The sequence below is a fragment of the Bombina bombina genome, chromosome 4 (genome assembly GCF_027579735.1).
Source record: "Bombina bombina isolate aBomBom1 chromosome 4, aBomBom1.pri, whole genome shotgun sequence".
Taxonomy (NCBI): domain Eukaryota; kingdom Metazoa; phylum Chordata; class Amphibia; order Anura; family Bombinatoridae; genus Bombina; species Bombina bombina.
Window position 1 is genome coordinate 164,750,140 of NC_069502.1, and position 19,974 is coordinate 164,770,113.

Consider the following 19,974-nt stretch of genomic DNA (forward strand, 5'->3'; position numbering starts at 1 on the left):
CGGCTCCATCTTGAAGACCTCCGGCGCGGATCCATTCTCTTCTTCCGACGTCCTAAGTCCGAATGAAGGTTCCTTTAAATGACGTCATCCAAGATGGCGTCCCTCGAATTCCGATTGGCTGATAGGATTCAATCAGCCAATCGGAATTAAGGTAGGGAAAATCTGATTGGCTGATTGAATCAGCCAATCAGATTGAGCTCGCATTCTATTGGCTGTTCCGATCAGCCAATAGAATGCGAGCTCAATCTGATTGGCTGATTGGATCAGCCAATCGGATTGAACTTGAATCTGATTGGCTGATTCCATCAGCCAATCAGATTTTTCCTACCTTAATTCCGATTGGCTGATAGAATCCTATCAGCCAATCGGAATTCGAGGGACGCCATCTTGGATGACGTCATTTAAAGGAACCTTCATTCATTCGGACTTAGGACGTCGGAAGAAGAGGATGGATCCGCGCCGGAGGTATTCAAGATAGAGCCGCTCGTCATCTCATCGGATGAAGATAGAAGATGCCGCTTGGATGAAGATGGTTGCCAGTCCGGATCTCCTCTTCTGCCCGGATAGGATGAAGACTTTGGAGCCTCTTCTGGACTTCTTCTTGCCGCTTGATAGAAGACTTCAGCCGGATGATGGATCTCCAGCCCCCGCTGGGCTTGGATGAAGACTACGGAGGCTCTTCTGGACTGATCGGTGATACCCAGTGTGGTGAAGATAAGGTAGGAAGATCTTCAGGGACTTAGTGTTAGGTTTATTTAAGGGGGGTTTGGGTTAGATTAGGGGTATGTGGGTGGTGGGTTGTAATGTTGGGGGGGGGGGGTATTGTATGTTTATTTTTACAGGCAAAAGAGCTGAATTCTTTGGGGCATGCCCCGCAAAAGGCCCTTTTAAGGGCTGGTAAGGTAAAAGAGCTTTTCTATTTTAGAATAGGGTAGGGCATTTTTTTTATTTTGGGGGGCTTTGTTATTTTATTAGGGGGCTTAGAGTAGGTGTAATTAGCTTAAAATTGTTGTAATATTTTTATTATGTTTGTAATTATTTTTTTTATTTTACAGGTAAGTATTTAGCTTTAAATAGGAATAATTTATTTAATAAGAGTTAATTTATTTTGTTAGATTTAAATTATATTTAACTTTGGGGGGTGTTAGTGTTAGACTTAGCTTTAGGGGTTAATACATTTATTAGAGTAGCGGTGAGGTCCGGTCGGCAGATTCGGGGTTAATACTTGAAGTTAGGTGTCAGCGATGTTAGGGAGGGCAGATTAGGGGTTAATACTATTTATTATAGGGTTAGTGATGCGGATTAGGGGGTTAATACATTTATTATAGTAGCGGTGAGGTCCGGTCGGCAGATTAGTGGTTAATTATTGTAGGTAGCTGGCGGTGAAGTTGTGGGGGGCAGATTAGGGGTTAATAAATATAATATAGGGGTCGGCGGTGTTAGGGGCAGCAGATTAGGGGTACATAGGTATAATGTAGGTTGCGGCGGTGTACGGAGCGGCAGATTAGGGGTTAAAAAAAATATGCAGGGGTCAGCGATAGCGGGGTCGGCAGATTAGGGGTTAATAAGTGTAAGGTTAGGGGTGTTTAGACTCAGGGTACATGTTAGAGTGTTAGGTGCAGACTTAGAAACTGTTTCCCCATAGGAAACAATGGGGCTGCGTTAAGAGCTGACCGCTGCTTTTTTGCAGGTGTTAGGTTTTTTTTCAGCTCAAACTGCCCCATTGTTTCCTATGGGGGAATCGTGCACGAGCACGTTTTTTAAGCTGGCCGCGTCCGTAAGCATCGCTGGTATTGAGAGTTGCAGTGGCGGTAAATATGCTATACGCTCCCTTTTTGGAGCCTAACGCAGCCCTTCTGTGAACTCTAAATACCAGCGGTATTTAAAAGGTGCGGGGGGGGAAAAGCCAGCGTTAGCTACGCGGGTCATTACCGACAAAACTCTAAATCTAGCCGTATAAATCTTCTGAGTGGTCTTTTTTCTTTGTATTTGCCAAATTATCCATCTCCTTGGCTACTTATTTCAGTTCAATGTTTTCAACACTGTCTTGAATGTCTTATGTTTTTATCTGTTTATCATTACTTTTAACAGCTGCCATTGAGTAGTAAAGGAAAGAGAATGCAAATTATTAGTCTCTGTGTCTTTAATAAAATCTAGATTATAGTGTCAAAAAGTTAGGATAATCAGATTTTTTCGTCAGGACAAGTCTATTATTCACACTAGCTGTTCTTTTCTTCCTCTGGTAAAAAGTATCTACAGATAATATCAACCAAAAATTGATGGATCCTTCCAGCTCTTAAGAATTCTAAGGAGTGACTTCTTCACAACTTGGATGTTGTAGGAGTTTTAAAATTCTACGTTGAAGATACAAAGGATTTTAGGCTTTCTTCGTCTCTATTTGTTCATTTTTCTGGACCTTGCAAGGGTCAGAAATCTACAGCAGTTACCTTAAAGGACCACTAAAAACAGTAAAATAGCATAATCAGTAAATGAATAATAGAAAGACAATGCAAAAGCACTTAGTTTGAATTTCTTTCTAACACATTTTAAAGTTAGTTCTATTTTCCCTCTCACTGTGACAGTCATCAGCCAATCACAAAATGCATATACTGTATGTATATTCTGTGAATCTTACACCTGTTCAGAAAGTGCTGGTGCCTTGGAAACTGTGCATATAAAAAGATTGTGCACATTTAGATAATGGAAGAAAATGTGAAAGCTGTTTAAAATTGTGTGATCTATCTGAATCATGAAATAAAAATGTTTAATGTTGACTTGAGTGTCTCTTTAACTGTTTGGCTTAAAGGGATACTAACCCCAAACATTTTCTTTCATGATTCAGATAGAGCATGCAATTTTAAGCAACTTTCTAATTCACTCCTATTATCATTTTTTCTTTGTACTCATGTTATCTTGATTTGAAAAAGCAGAAATGAAAGGTTAGGTGCCGGCCCATTTTTAGTTCAGCACCTGGGTAGCGCTTGCTGATTGGTTTGCTACATTTAGCCACAAATCAGCAAGTGCTACCCAGGTGCTGAACAAAAAATGGGATGGCTCTAAAGCTTACAGTACTGCTTTTTCAAATCAAGATAGCATGAGAACAAAGAAAAATTGATTAAAGGAGTAAATTAGAAAGTTGCTTAAAATCTCATGCTCTATCTGAATCATGAAAGAAAAAAAATTGAGTTTAGTATCCCTTTAAGGCCTTAATTTGTAAGGCATAAGTGGTTGCAGGGAAGACTCCATCCAAGTGCACTACTACTCATTCCACTGGAGCAGTTACTACTTCTTGGGTCTTTTGTAATTAGCTTTCTAGGGAGAAAATGTGTAGGCAGCTTCTTGGTCCTTTTTGTATAGTTTTTTGAAGTTGTATTACTTTAATGTCTTTGCTGCCTTTGGGAGGAAAGTTTTGAGGGATGTAGTGCCTGATCAGTAACATAACTGTTTATCCTGATTGTGGTCTTGTGAACTTCACTGCTTGGGTATAGATTACCACACACAATGCCTCATGACACCCAAAAAATGATTTCATGATTTAAGTAGAACATACAATTTTAAACAACTTTCCAGTTTACTTCTATTATCAAATGTGCTTCATTCTCTTGGTATCATTTGTTGAAGGAGCAGCAATGCACTACTGGTTTCTAACTGAACACATGGTACGTCGGCTGTTGTTTTCAATCTAAGGGGTTAAATAGCACGGTTCTCGCCAACAGCAGTCTCCCCGAATACCTCCTGGAGTGAGGCATGTAGTAATAGCGCATCTGAAAATCATGGACACGTGACATACAGGTTACCTCTGTGTAATTATGGGGTGAAACATATTTACCTGGAAAAAAAGTTTCTATTTAAACTTAAACTAATATAGCAGTATCAGTTGTGTACTTCCTTATAATGTTCAATGTCTAATGAGCATTTATACCTGTTGATTAGAATTAATAGAAGGTACACAACAAGTAATGCTGCTGTATTATTGTCTGTTGAAATAAACTTTATATCACGTCTTTCCTCAGGATAAATAATATTCTTTTGCATTACAGTAATGTTTTAGTACAATATCTAAGGTTAAAGGGACAGTCAAGTCTAAATTTTTTTTTAATTGTTCAAATATGGCATGTAATTTTAAACAACTTTCTAATTTACTTTTATCAACAATTTTGCTTTGTTCTCTTGGTATTCTAGTTGAAAGCAAACCTAGGAAGGTGCATATGATAATTTCTAAGCCCTTGAAGGCCGCCTCTATTTTATTTACTTTTCACAGCAGGGGAGCAAGCTCATGTAGGCCATATAGATAGCATTGTGATCACGCCCGTGGCTAGTGGCAGACACTGCACTAATTGGCTAAAATGCAAGTCAATAGATAATAACTAAAAGTCATGTGATTAGGGGCTGTCAGAAGATGCTTAGATACAAGTTAGTCACAGAAGTAAAAAGTGTATTAATATAACAGTGTTGGTTTTGCAAAACTGGGGAATGGTTAATAAAGGGATTATCTATCTTTTTAAACAACAAAAATTCTGGTGTTGACTGTCCCTTTAACCTCCGCCATATGAGGGCAAAGTCAAAAATATGATTTTGATGTGATGGTACTGAAGATAATATCAATGGACTCTCCACTTTAATTAACCTCTGCTTTACTTCCAATAAGTGTATGAGGGTGAATAAACCTGAAAGTGACCAAAAGCACATCTGGAAATTATAAATTAAATAAATGTAACGCTTAATTCAATTATAATAGGCTCTGAAGATTAGAGTTAAAGTGATAGTAAATCCGAGCGTTTACAAAACGGTAGGATTTACCATTAATAAAAATAAACAGTAGCTTCAGTCATCACTTACTAAAAAAAGGGTGCTAAAGTCACCATATCTGTGCTGCCAGTAGATCGCTAAACTAAGCGCCTCCGGCCGCCCACGGTACTGCGCACTTTACTAATGAAGTGACATTTTCACCTCTGAACCAATAACTGTGCTAGGATGTCAGCTGACACGCACAGCTATTGGTTTAGAGGTGGAAACGTCACCTCATATTTGCAATTATTTATTTTTCCCCTTTTCATGTAATTGGATTGTGTATTTCTCTAATTCTCAGAACTTAAAATATACCCTGCTGACTTATAAAGGCTAACCCTGCTACATCCTTCCCTAATTATCTTTAAATGATAACATTTGCAAAAACCATGTACTTTATATTAACCTCGTGACTGTTACTAGCCTTGTTGCCTGTAGACTAAAACCCAAATAAGGGAAATAGTGAGTGGAGTTTGGCAGTGAAAACAATTTCATTTGTTTTAAAAATGTGTACTGAGCTGATGTTATTCTATAGCAAAACAGAAATGTATTGTAATTACAAGGAGTTTACTGTCCCTTTAACCACATTAACACTATACCTCCAAACCCCCCACTGGAATGAAGCTATGTATTTATATTTAAATATAGCTCTCACGTTATACAGCGATTTAGATTTGCAGAGCATCTGGTGGCTCTTATTCACGAGATAACATTGCGACAGTGGGAATTCTAGGCCTGCGTTTCACACAAAAATCACACTGCACATGACTTTATTTGGGATGCAGAAAGTTTTGCTGAGATCCTCTGCTTTCACAACTGATCATGTGTTGTTTGCTTGCTTGAGTCCCCTGCAGGAGATGTTAGTGGGTAAACTTAGGGGATGACTGATCTCACAACTGAAGTCTTTCCCTCCATGGGTGTGTGTATGCGAGAGCAATGTATGCAGGAAGAGGAGGGTTTGTGGGTAAAGGAGGCCGTCTCTGTCACTGCTCAGGGTATGCAGAACAGGGAGGGGGAGGCTGAACATCGCGTAACTGCCCCAAGCAAGGACAACTAAGTGAGAGCACAGGACAGGGGGTAACAATACGAAGGAGCATAAGGGCAGCGAGTGCAGCATCTACTAACTCTGGTTGCAAACACAGGGGGAGGCACGACAGATCCAGCCCCTGCAGGAGGAAGAGGAGGGGGCAGAAGAGGCGCCTCTATCCCTGTGAGAGGAAGAAGAAGACACAGAGGAAGAGAAGTAGTGTTGTCTTCTAAAGAGTTCTCATATTATTTTAGTGCTAATATTCCAAGGGTCAGGGTGCAGTAGACCAGTAGCCGTACTGCTGACTTCTAGGACAGTTGCAGCCCTAGGCCTCCCCACTGCATACGGGATCCCCCTCCGCCCCGCGCACGTTGGAAGGAGGCGCCGGCTCCCCTAAGCTCACACCCGGGATCTGGAGCGTCCACATCAGGATATACAGATTACATAGTGCAAGCGCTGGACCGGTATTTATTTTGCTCTATATAACACACTCCAAGGAGCACCTTCCTGTGGATTGAGTTCTACAGGGAATCCACTCCTTACAACATGCGTGCAGGGATCTGTCTCTCATTGCACAGAGTGAGAGGGGCAGGGATCCACTCTGCACATACTTATGCATAGGGAGATCCTGCAACAAGAGGGACCATTCCTTTTTTGGATATACAACAAGGGAAGTTTTTTTTGGATACTTAAGATTCGCAGATATGGTTCTTAGTTATATATGCAGTTTGTGAGTATGAAGGTTCTACTTAAAAGGGACTTGCTTATGGAAGATCTATTGTATAAATGTTAAGTATCTTCTTTTTGCATCCACATTCAAATTGCAGAGGCCCCTATGTGGGTTTATTTATAAAGCATAGAGAAAAAAATTAGTTGTAACTCACTAATCTTTCTCTGCATATCATATAAGGAGTATTTTGGGGGAGATATAATGGGGTGCACAAGTGCTTTGGTTGCTTTTCCTGCCCAATGTTGGGGGTAAACGTGGTTTCTGGTGGTCCAGGAGAGGACTGTGAATAAAACAGATATCTGTTAACTATTTCCATACTGAGGAGAGGACAGATATAGCTGTGATCATGTCTTTCATCCCTGAGCATTACATGACAAACCGGCAGCGGAAGCTGGAGGCCATCCTAAGGAATCCACGCTCGCCCATCAATGTGGAAAGTTTGCTGGTAAGTATGTTCTTGGTATACAATACCCTGCAAGCATGTATTTTCTATCTATTCATATATTATTGTAGTTGTAAGGATCTGTGTAATTTAACAATGTTTTATTGGTTGTTGTGTTGTTAAAGAGTCTTCTATATGCTGTTATTTATATGTGAAGTTTTACAATATTCTACAGTACTGTCACAAAAGAGGCAGTATTATAGAGTACTAACTGCAAACAGAATTAAGTATACTATAATGGAATAGACAGGGTCCTGTCTGTAAACTACATATTTAGCCAGGGAACAAAGTATTGATGTGTTCCCAAGAAACACAGACAGCTCTTTATTAGAATCCAAAATGCTTCCTTTACATTCAGAAATGAATGCACAACTCTATCCATGAACACAGTCCCCCAACTAGCATTTCAAAAACAAAATGCCTTCTTGCTCCCAGTGTATTTCCACATAGTAAAAAAAATACAAAAAACAATCTTTTGGGAGGTTTATTTATGGATCTTCACAATCTGACATAGTGGAGTGCAAGGGTTTACTGAGCTCAGGTAGGATAACACGACTATACAGCAACTTTGGAAAAAGTAAGTATATGAGAGCCAATTATAGTGCATTAGGTAACTGATTTATCCAGATGTCTTGATCATGCCAGAATGATGTTATTTATTTCTTTTTTAATAACTGGGTCATGGACCAGACATGTGTGCATGGTGTCTGATAACTACTGGCTTTGAAAGAGTTTGATTCCATTTATCTTTCTGTTTTTACTGGGGTCAAAAGTCGCTTTTACTGCCAAATTCCCTAGACACCCAGATGTAAGCCAGAGTAAACATTATATAATATAATGGTCAACAAATGAAAAGACAAAAATAACCATACCTGTGCAGAAAAATACTTCCCTTTATTAGAGCAATGATGCCTCTGCATGATGGAGTTTATAAAAAATGATATAAACACTAATCTAATTTATAACAAAATCATACTTCCATCCAGAGATGGTTTTCTTTCTCATGTGACTGCAGCTACTAAATATGATTTAAGGGAAGAATTTAATTTCCAGATTCTCTATCACACGCATTATACCAAGGCTATAGCTATTTGTGATACAGTGCTGTTGCTGCAAAATTAATGTTTGCAATAACCCAAGACCCACATGAACCTCTCAGGCCATAACCGTTCCTTTTTTTAGTCACTTGAGCATTGCTTTTAACCCTTTTCTATTTTTTATGTTTGCTGGGGATGTTCTGCACAGTGACGAGCAAGCTAGCAGTGACTTCCTTGATGAAACAATCATATGAATTTGATCCTAAGACAGGAGGACAATGGTGGCCCCCCAGTCCACTCCCAAATTTTCACACATCCTGAGAACAAACACTGTAAATTAACTTTTTATTTCCCTTATTTTCCCTCCACTTGTAAATCTGCTATCAATAAGTCTTGTGCCTTTGTATAGCAAGTATTTCTAGAACACAGTATAAAAAAGTGCCCTATGTTAAGATAGTGAATGATTAAATAGGGCTTATAAAACACCATTTTAACCTTTCTATACGTTGGGCAATCCCACTCAATGTTTGCTGACCAATTGTAATACCAATATGCTTTTGAGTGTGGATACAAACAGTATTATTAATTAAATCAGCCATATTATATCTCCATTCTCCAGATTATGATGGTCAATAAAAGATGTATTCTTTGCTATTCTTAGTATGATATGTCCCAGCAGCATTCATTCCTGCCTAAGTCAGTAAGTGATAGACTATCATTCTGTCTCAAAATTAACCCTATTCACTTGGTTTTTGTTAATGAGTCTTCCAGCCCCAGACAAACCACCAACGGTCCAACTGACTGCAAAACAGTTAAACGTTTCTGCTGCCTGCCAAGATTGTCTGTCTAAGGAGGACCATGAGCCAACTTCCTTCGCCTCCAGACTGTTCAGAGCAACAGTAATACAGTTTTCCCATGCCCTTCCTTTTCCTCCACTGCCAGAGATGACACTTCACTTGCAGTCACCTCACCAGCTGTTCCTGCTTTATAAGTCCGTACCTAATTAAAATAAAATTCCCCTTCTCATGTAAGCTCTTGCTTGAGGGTCTGAAAATGTTCAGGAGCCATAGCTTCTAAAATTTTAATTCAGCCCTGACATTTTTGATAATCCTACATTTGTCTATATACAAACGCCCTTCTGTGGTGTGTGAAAAAGTATGTGGCTGGCTGGTCAGTTTTCTTGCTGACTCATACATTTGAAATACTTAAACCCCTGCTTTTATGTCAAATTTTACCTGGAATTGCTTTATTTTATTTTTTAAATAAACTCTTATTTTGTAAAGTTTATCTCTGGTAAAGATTTTGTCTTTGCTTTGTAAGAAAGTCATTAAACACTGCCAACCTTTTCTTTCTTATTTTTTTTTAAAGGCACTTAAATGATTTTATCTAATGCCAGCAGATTCCACATAGCTAGTAGCCTACTGTGTTCCATACCTTACAGAAGAGATGTAAAACAGTCTGTTTCATTGTTGTAATAAAATGCACTAACAGTGGGTATACTTAATAGACAACATTGCATTATAGATTTCATAATTTTAAAAGGATTTTACTTTTTTTTTTCTTCTTCTTAAACTTCATTTGTGCAGGGTCCATTACTTCGAGTCACAGCCCCACAAAGGGCTGTGGTCTCTACAGGAAGTCAAAGCATGAGCATGCCCTTTGAAGTGGTTGCTAGGAGACGTGCACTAGCTCCTGTCAATTTCTTGCTTTGCTCAGTAGAGGACTTTTTGTGCAAAATCATGTGACAGTAAGTCTTAAAGGGATAGGAAAGTCAAAATTAAACTTGCACAATTCAGAGCCTGTAATTTTAAGACCCTTTTATATTTACTTATATTTTCAAATTTGCTTAATTCTCTTGGTATCCCTTGTTGAAAAAGAATGTGTGCATATCTTTTATTAGTGGGAGCCTGCTGTGATTGGTGCCTGCACACATTTGTCTCTTGTTATTGGTTAACTAGAGGTGTTCATCTAGCTGCCACAATGCAATGCTGTTCCTTTAGCAAAGGATAACAAGATAATTAAGAAAATTTGATAATAGAAGTAAATTGGAAAGTTGTTTAAAATTGTATGTTCTATCCAAATCGTGAAATAACATTTTGAGGTTTCCTGACAGGAAAGTGTTTTTTGTATAGATGTATGTAAAATATCCTAAAAAAATGTAGGCGCCAAATAGCCATGACTTCTCAATTTGTCAAGCCCTAGTGTATATCAGTTGATCTAATGTTTTATAATAATTATGGTAAAGGATTAAGCCATATTTTTATATGCATCTTAACAAATTGCATATATATTTTTAAGATTTAAAGGGACATTAAACACTTTGAGATAATATAAAATGATAAATTGTATACAGAAAAAAACCCTCTGCAATATACTTTAATTATTTATTTTGTCCCCCTTTCCTGTAATTCCATTCTGAAATTGTAAGCTTTTCAGTTCCTGTTAGAAATGGAAGTGCAGAGCACCGTTATATACACACAGCCATTGGCTGCACACTCTAGTGACCTATTTATAAATGTCCCTAATTGGCTACAGCAGAAAAGGTGACCTAAGTTATAACATGGCAGCTCCCATTGTTTTTTATAGACACTAAAACTTTAAAAACATTTTTGTTTATTTAAACAGCTAATAAAATACATCTACATGTTATTCTCAGACTAATTTATTCTTTGATTGCATCATTCTATTTAGCATTTATTTAATGTTTAGTGCCCCTTTAACCCCTTGAGTGCTAACGACAGCTCTGAGCCGTCGCAAATTGTCTCAGCTAGCACTCTGCCACTTTGAAGGAGATCTGGTGGCTTCTACCCGGCGATCTGGCCTGCATAGGTAACAGTAACGTCATGCGCAACTTTATTAAAAAAAATACAATAGACAGTATAGGGAAAAATAAAAACCCCTCAAATCCAGTTTAGCACTACTGGAGATATCAGTTACATATTTGAACAGTATAAAATCTAAAATCATAAAATCTTGTATTTTTAATTTTTAAAAAAAGGACATTTTCATGCTATGGACATGAAAAATGTAACATTGTAACATTTTATTGTTGAATTTTCATGACACTTTGTACTTTTCCTGGGTGTTTTATGCAATTTTTTTTTTTTATTACTAGTAATCGTTAATTTTTGGCACCAGTCCAGTTCTTTAGAGAGACGACTTACAAATTTGGTCACTTATCACATAAATTCTATGAGATGTGTGGCTATTGTGGCTATTGTGACCAGGTTGCTCATGTGAAAAGCAGTGCACTTATTTATTTTTTTTTAAATATATTGTTGCTAAATTGTAAATGTTATTTAATCTCGTAATGTGGTTTCTACAGCAACAAAACCAAAAATAATAAGAAAAAAAAAATAAGGAGAAATATTCATGTAATGCTGGTAGTTATTAAAGAGGCTTTTAAAGTAATTTATATACTGTATGTGTGTGTGTGTATATATATATATATATATATATATATATATATATATATATATATATATATATATATATATATATATATATATATATATATATATAAGAACATGTAAAATGTAAGGTATTGTTTCTTCAAATGTAGCCTCTGGAGCTACGGACAGGCTAGAGTTTGTCTGTGGATGACCACAGTTCGGAAGCTGATGATCACATACCTGCACAGGCAGGAACATCCAAAAAAATGGACAATGTAGTCATTTTTTTTTCTTCTTCTTCAAATGAAAAATGCATGTTCTTGTTCTGAGTAAACAAACACTTTCCTGTCCTGTTAGGCTTGCATAGGTGTGTTTCTCTTCCTCTACAGAGCTGTGCGCACCAGCAAGAAAGACCCAACTGATACTGCTGTATTCATTTCAGTGTAAACAAATTGTGCTTAAAGGGACAACACCCCATTTTCTTTTCTTCTTTCATGATTCAGATAGAGCATGGCATTTTTAAACAACTTTCAAATTTACTTCTATGATCTAATTTGCTTTGTTTTGAGACTATATTGATAATCATATATAATATCCTCAGCAGCAGCAATGAAGTACAGGGAGCTAGCTGCTGATTGGCTATATTTTTAGGCCTCTTGTCGTCGGCTCACCTGATGTGTTCAGCTAGCTCCCAGTAGTGCATTGCTACTTTTTCAATAAAAGATACCAAGATAATGGAGCACATTTGGTAATAGAAGTAAACTGGAAAAATTGTTTAGTTGTATGTTCTATCTAAATCATCAAAGAAAAAATTGTGGTTTTATGTCCCTTTAATGTCTCTTTAAAATCTAAGTCTTGTGAACTGGCTTAAAATGGGCATAAGAGTAAAAATTACATTTTCATGATTCAGAGCATGTGATTTAAAAAAAGCAAAACACTTTCCAATTTACTTTTTATTAAACTTTTTTTAATCGCATGCTCTATCTGAATCATGAAGATTTGGCTCCAGATCATACATCCTTGCAATGCTGCAGTTCCGGTTTGCCAACACCCTTGAAAATGTAACGTATTTAACCATTTTAACTATAACCCATTTTTTTCTTTCTTTCATGATTCAGATAGAATATATAATATTAAACAACTTTCCAATTTACTTCTATTGTCAAATTTGCTTCATTCTCTTAGTAACCTTAGCGATCTAGCAGACCACAGCAGGAGATCTAGTCACGAGGCATATATGTGCAGCCTCCAATCCGTAGATAGCTCCTACCTAGGTATGCTTTTCAACAAAGTATATAAAGAGAGCAAAGTACATTTGACAGTTGTTTAAAATTGCATGCTCTATCTAAATCATAAAGGAAACATTTCATGTCCCTTTAAGGGCAATTATAGTGGAAAAATTACATGATGTAATTTTAACACGTGACCCTTCAGTACTATGTGTTTAACCGCAAAGAGGTTAAACAGAAAAAGTACTACTAAGGAGCAACAGAGAGCTGCTGGTCTGAACTTCAAATGAGAAGTAGATTTTTTTTTCTGACAATTTTAAAAGTTATGTCTTTTTCCACTCACCCTGTACCATGTGACAGCCATCAGCCAATCACAAATGCATAACGTACCATGTGACAGCCATCAGCCATTCACAAATGCATACATGCTTATTCTTGCACATGCTCGGTAGGGGTTGGTGACTCAAAGTTTAAATATAAAAAGACTGTGCACATTTTGTTAATGGAAGTAAATTGGAAAGTTGTTTAAAATTGCATGCTCTATCTGAATAATGAAAGTTTTTATTTTTGATTGAGTGTCCCTTTAAGTATGAGTTGTTGCTGGCTAAGATCCTTTAATATATAATAGTGTATTTATAGACAGACATGTATATACACACACATTTTATTTATTTATATATATAATTTAAATAAATATCACACATACATTATATAATAGCACAGTAAAGGTTATTTGTACTTCACAGCTGCAAGGCCTAGAAAGTATCCAGCTGCACCAAGCTAAATTTTAGGTGCAGCTCGTGGCTGCCGGTGGGGGGGAAGTGGTGGCACCCAATGGGGTCTTGGGGACTCTAAACCAGGGTGCCAATGCCTAATTTTATCTATCACCTGGGTTTGTTGACCTAATATTAGATGTCCTGCAGCATTTTATTATTGCACTATTGCTTAACCAGATTGTCTTTGCTTTTAACCCCTGCAGCTCGGCTAAAGTCTGTTTAGGATTGGTAATACACTGCCATTCCTGGGATGAAATTTGCTTGTGGCTGCTCCTGATTTACTCATCATTTGTGTTTTTACTTCAGAGTTGATTTTAAAGGGATATGAAACCCAAACATTTTCTTTTGTGATTCAGACAGAGCTTACAATTTTCCAATTTACTTCTATTATCAAATTCCCACGATATTCTGTGTTGAAGAGATACCTAGGTAGGCATCTGGAGCCGCTACATGGCAGGAAATAGTGGTCTTGCAAATTAATAACATTCTTGCAAAACTGCTGCCATATAGTGCTCTACAAGTGGGCTGACTCCTATGTCCCTGCTTGTCAACAAGATACCAAGAGAATTAAGAAAAATCCATACTAGAAGTGAATAAAAAAGTTGGTTCAAAATCGCATGCTCTATCTGAACCTGAATCATGAAAGAGAACATTTTTTGGGTTTCATATCCCTTAAAGTGAAAGTCAACCATAGTGTTTGTGAAACGCTAGGGTTGGCTGTTGAAACAAATGAAGGGCACTTTAATTCATGAAGTATAAGATACCTCATGCAGAAAGTGCCTTTATTCGTTTCAACCGTTCGCCGTTCTTAGCTGCTACGGCAGCCCATAGCCAACAATTTTTTTTGCTAAGAGGTAACGTTTTCACCTCTTAGCCAATAGCCGTGCAGTAAATCTGGTTTGGCGCCCATGGGAGCCGTATTTACTGCACGGCTATTTGCTAAGTGGTGAAAACGTTACCTCTTAGCAAAATATTTTTTTGGCTGTGGGCTGCTGTAGCAGCTAAGAACGGCATTGGCGAACGGTTGAAACAAATAAAGGCACTTTCTGCATGAGGTATCTTATACTTCATGAATGAAAGTGCCCTTTATTTGTTTCAACCGTCAACCCTAGCGTTTCACAAACGCTATGGTTGTCTTTTATACTAATTACTTGTTTTTGTTCAGTATTTTGCAACTATAGCTGTCCTGTTGGTGTAGTAAATGTAATGCGTAAAGAAAAGGTTTCAATCTATCTTTATTCATAGCAGTAGAAATGAGAGGTCCCTATGTCATTGTTACTTGGGAAAATTTTCTTTTTTAAATAAATTTTATTTAATTCTTTCACAGAAATATTGCATTAAAAAGTCTACATGTTCTGATCTTTGCGTGGCTAATGCTTTTGGTTAAGTTAAGACTATAAAACTGTTAAAGCCATTTGCTTATCAAAGTGAAACAATTCACATCGAAGTTGCAGCATTGGAGCGTTTTCAATTTTAAATAGAAGCGTTTTTTCCATTATATAGTGTACTTCCCTTAGCAAAAATGCTACTAGTAAATTATTACTGTTTTTCAGCGGCATACACACATGCACATGTGATTTGCTGATAAGTTAAAAATAGGAATACAGGGTAAGGTGGATGGGGTAATAAATGAACGTTTAAAACCACCTATCTTTAGAAGGATGAATTTTTTTCATATTGGAAAAAGCATTTAACATTCACTTGTCCGTCCATGTTTGGGAAAGTTACTTTGTCTTGTAGAGGAAACTAAATTGTTCTGCATGTGAGAAACCATCCTTGCTGCTGGTCTTTGTGAGCTAGTGCTTGACGTATCTTTAAATAATCTGCATAATACTGTCTGAAATGTAAGAAATACTTAGTAGTTAAATAGAATTACCTAGAACAGAATTATACAATGCTGGGGAATTTCAAAGGCAAACATGAGACACTGCTTTATTAAAGGGACACTAAACCCAAATTTTTTCTTTCGTGATTCAGACAGAGCATGCAATTTTAAATAACTTTCTAATTTACTGCTATTATCAATTTTTCTTTGTTCTCTTGCTATCTTTATTTTAAAAAGGTGTTTAAGCAATTTTTTTTGGTTTTGAACTACTGGACAGCACTTGTTTATTGGTTGTTGAATTTATCCACCAATCGGCAAGAAGAACCCAGGTTGTTCACCAAAAATGGTCCGACATCTAAACATTCTTGCTTTTCAAATAAAGATACCAAGAGAATGAAGAAAATTTGATAACCGGAGTAAATTGGAAAGTTGCTTAAAATTGCATGCTCTATCTGAATCACGAAAGAGAAAAAAATTGGGCTCAGTTTCCCTTTAAAGGGACATATGAAACCCCAAATATTTCTGTTTTTGATTCAGATAGAGTACCATTTTAAACAATTTTACCGTTTGCTTTTCTTATCTAATTTGTTTAATTCTCTTGCTATCCTTTGTTGAAAAGCATACTTAGGTAGGCCCAGGAGCATCAAAGCACTACTGGGCGCTAGCTGCTGATTGGCAGATATACCTCTTGCGATTGGCTCACACAATGTGCTCAGCTAGCTCCCAGTAGTCCATTGCTTCTTTTTCAACAAAGGATAATACGAGAATGTGGCAAAACTTGATAATAGAAGTCATTTGAAAAGTTGTTTAAAATCATATGCTAAATTGTAAAAAAGTTTTATTTTTGTTTTATGCTGTATGGCTAGAGTGCCGACTGGAGAACAGTTAAAAACCTCACCTCACAAAAAAGATTACTTACTGAAATAGGAGGCCAGAGCGCAGGGTATTAGAAAGTTATAGCGCATCTTTATTAGAATTGATCAAGTAAAGTCCCTTTAAACATTTGCTTAGATTCTGGACTGATTATAAAACCTGTAAAGTTTGCCATCACTTTAACCACTTTATGCTTTCAGAATGTTCCATGCCGTTCTCACAGTGCTGGGCTTTGCCATTAGGACAACATGGAACATCCTAGATTATAATGGTGTCCTGCACCTTCCTTCTTTTAGGGAATGAAAAATCGGATTGGGGGCTTATCTAGCATAGTAGGCAGTCCCTCATGATCCAATCCTGGTCTTGAAATCACGTGATGGCATCAGCGATCACGTGATTTTTGTTTTTCCAGTACATTTGCCTCATGAAGGGGTTAACGAAAATAAAACCTTGAAATGTGCATTTATTTTTTCTGTTTTTGATGTAAAAATATCTTGAACATTTTTCCTGTCCGCAAGAGTGCATACTTAAGTATGCCGCAGGTTACCTGATTCTGCTTCGTGCAGCACAGCGATTGCTCAGCTCATTAGAGAAGGCAGACACAGCGATTGCTCAGCTCATTGCTGGGGCACACAAACTTTTGGCCCTAACTGCCTACAACAAAATTAGAGAAGGCAGACATATTGATGTGTTTTTTAAATGGGTTGTGTCTCTACACTCCTTTTTATCTTATAATACTGTAAATTGTGCCAATAAAAAAAACAGTTTTCTGTTATCAAATGTACTTCATTTTCTTGGTATCCTTTTCTTGAAATGCAGATCTAGGTTTAGGAGAAGCAGTGCACTACTGGTGGCTAGCTGGTGATTTGTGTCTACGCACATATGCATCTTTTCATTGGTTTACCAGATGTTCAGCTATGTTCCAGTAGTGCGTTGCTGCGCTGGAGCTGACTTTAAAGTGAAATAAAACCTCTTAATTGTTTAAAGGGCCATGATACCCAAATGTTGAAACACTTGAAAGTAATGCAGCATAGCAGTAAAAAGCTGACTAGAAAATATCACCTGAACATCTCTATGTAAAAAAGAAAGATATTTTGCCTCAAAAGTTCTAAGCAGCAAATCAGTATATCTTTCCCGGGACAGCGAAAGGAGCGAGCATTCATGCACACTCATATTATTTACCTATTCAGTTTAAGGAAGTTTACTATGAAATCTCATGAGAGTTAAGTCAAATCTTCTGAGATCACAGTAAAATAGTTCATGACCTCAGCACTGTTGATGCTGATTGGCTGCTGTTCATTTCTTCATTTTTTTTATTTTTTTATTTTTTTTTACCTGCAGCTGAGTATAACTTTTTACACAGAACTTACTCTGCTGAGCTGAGGAGATTGTGAGGTAAAATATCTTCCTTTTTTACATAGAGATGCTCAGGTGATATTTTCCTGTCAGCTTTTTACAGTTATACTGCATCAGTTTCAAGTGATTTAGCATATGAGTATTATATCCCTTTAAATAAAACAATGATACTAAACTTTGTAAGAGACGAGACAACATTTTACACACAAATACAGGAGGAATTGAGAGATCTATTCCCGTGGGAATTTACAATCTAGAACATGAAACGCCATTTTTTTTCTTTCATTATTCAGATAGAGAATACAGTTTAAAAAAAATAAATAAAATAATTAAAGTTTCCAATTTACAGTACTTCTATTATCAAATTTGCTTACAGTGCCATAAAACATGTTGAGATCTGTGTACATCCTAAAAGGGCTAAATAAGTAAAAATAGTTTGCATAAATAAAGTTTAAAAATTGCTGGCAAGTATTTTATTTTTAAAATAATTTAAAAAAATAAGCAAAATGAGTTGCTTAACCATGCTGTCTGGATTAGTCTGATCCACCCCCTCTTACCAGTGTTTAGCATCAGAAACACAGGCATTGTATTTCAACTGAGTTCACATCAGCTTATTTGCTTCTAGGAAGGCTCCAGCAGATAATGACTGTTAAACTGTTGTATTCTACCAAAGCAAAGGTGGCTATAGATACAGCCATACAAGGAATTGTGTTGGGAGTTAGAGCTTTACAATTCAGAAACTTAAAAGAAAGGGTTAATGGCGAGGCACTGCAGTATAAATTTGCAGGTAAAGTAATTAAAGTACATGTTATTATATTTTGCCTCTATCCCAACTTGTTTTATGTCCTTTTAAAGGGACATTATACACTTGATTTTTCTTGGCATAAATGATTTGTAGATGATGCATTTATATAGCCTATACAGCTTTTTTTTTTTTTTTTTTAGTTTTACTTATTTTTAAATAACATTGCGCTGATTTTCAGACTCCTAACCAAGCCCCAAAGTTTTAGGAGAATACTGATGTATATCTAATCCAGCTTGCGCCTGTTTGTGTGTCTTTTCATATGCAGGGTAAGGGGGGTCTGCTATTTCCCACTTTAGGTGGGTGTTCCAGCTAACCTTTTTAACAGTGCTAAACTGGGAGCTTCTAAGTAAGTTTTTAAACGGTTTTATACTCTATTTTTAGATCAGTATCTGTGCATCTTATTCTATTTAGCAGTGCATATTACATGCAGTTAAATTAAAATTGGTGTATACTGTCCCTTTAATTCTCATGTTATTCTTTGTTGGAGATATCTAGATAGGTAGCGTGCACATACCTGAGCACTACATGATAGGAAATAGTGCTGCCAACTAATGTTCTTGCTAATGTATAACATTGTTGCAAAGATGCTGCTATATCGTACTGTACCCCGTGCACATTCCTGAACTTGCCTTTCTGCTTTTCAACAAAGGATAACGAGAAAACCTAGAAACTTTGATTATAAAAGTACATTGGAAAGTTGTTTAAAATTGTATGTTCTATCTGAATCAGAAAATAAAAATTGTAGGTGTATGTCCCTTTAATTACTGATGTGTACTACGCATAGAAAAATGACTGTAATGTCCCTTTAATGTATTTGAAAGTTCCTACTTTATCTGCACGTTTTCCCTTAGATCTTCATTTCCTAGTAAACTGTATTAACCCATTGGTTTCCAGAGAGGATTGTAACTCATGCTTCACTGCCATATTTAGGAATTTGAACAGCTGTCCTGCACCATTAGCAGACATTGAGTTAAAGCTGTAGCGGTATTGTGCAATAAGAACCTCTCTATTTGGTAAAGCATCATTTGGTCTGAAATATCTAGGAATGTGTTGCAGCAATAATGGAGCTGACTGAGGAATGACTGCTTCTCCTTTCTGGCTGTGGGCTGGGGAAATGGCAGGAAGAGGCCACGCCTCGGCCAGAAATGTCCCTGAGAGGTATAGTGTGTGTGAACATGAGAATTCAGCCTCGCTGCTCAGTCCTTCCGCACACACATCACAAGGGAGGCGGAGCGGCTGCAGTAACACGCTTTATTTGGAAACTTTCTTCCTAACTTGGACACAATTAGAATCATACTCATGATTAACTTTCTTTGCCAGACTGTAGTCGATTCATAACATTTGTAGCAATTTTTTTTTTTAGTTGGGGAAATAATCTTTCATTCACTTATAAATGACTTCTATACATACACCCTGTCTGTCTTATCTAGAGCTATATGATAACAGGTAATTATTACACTAGTATTGCGCTTTTTACACAAATACTGGCAGCCTCTCCCATCATCCTCATTTTAAATTGCTGATAAAATGTATATTTTCTCACCACCCCTAGCAAGTTTGTGTAAGATAAAAAACTGTTTCCTGGCCAAACCCCTGAAAACATAATTTGTATGCAGTAGAATACTTAGTGTGTGTCTATATAGTTCAAAGAAAAGTGCACTTTCCGGGACTTACGCAGTCATCTCCAAATGTTT

The 19,974-nt window shown here is 37.0% G+C and overlaps 1 protein-coding gene and 1 long non-coding RNA gene across 4 annotated transcripts in view; one reads left to right on the forward strand and one right to left on the reverse strand.

Annotated features, from left to right (window-relative positions):
• Positions 1-2,125: 2,125 nt before the first annotated feature.
• On the reverse strand, positions 2,126-5,722 carry LOC128656032 (uncharacterized). The gene is made up of 2 exons (XR_008401964.1): positions 5,444-5,722; positions 2,126-2,459 (listed from the first exon to the last, which is right to left on the reverse strand). It is a non-coding gene; the product is annotated as an uncharacterized LOC128656032 (long non-coding RNA).
• Positions 5,723-5,803: 81 nt separating this feature from the next.
• Positions 5,804-19,974, forward strand: part of ROCK2 (Rho associated coiled-coil containing protein kinase 2) — a 653,542-nt gene continuing 639,371 nt past the window's right edge. For all 3 annotated transcript variants that reach the window (XM_053709676.1, XM_053709677.1, XM_053709678.1), the window contains exon 1: positions 5,804-6,990. In XM_053709676.1, the coding sequence (XP_053565651.1) occupies positions 6,892-6,990 (99 nt within the window). In that variant the 5' untranslated portion in view covers positions 5,804-6,891. The remainder of the gene's footprint in view (positions 6,991-19,974) is intronic.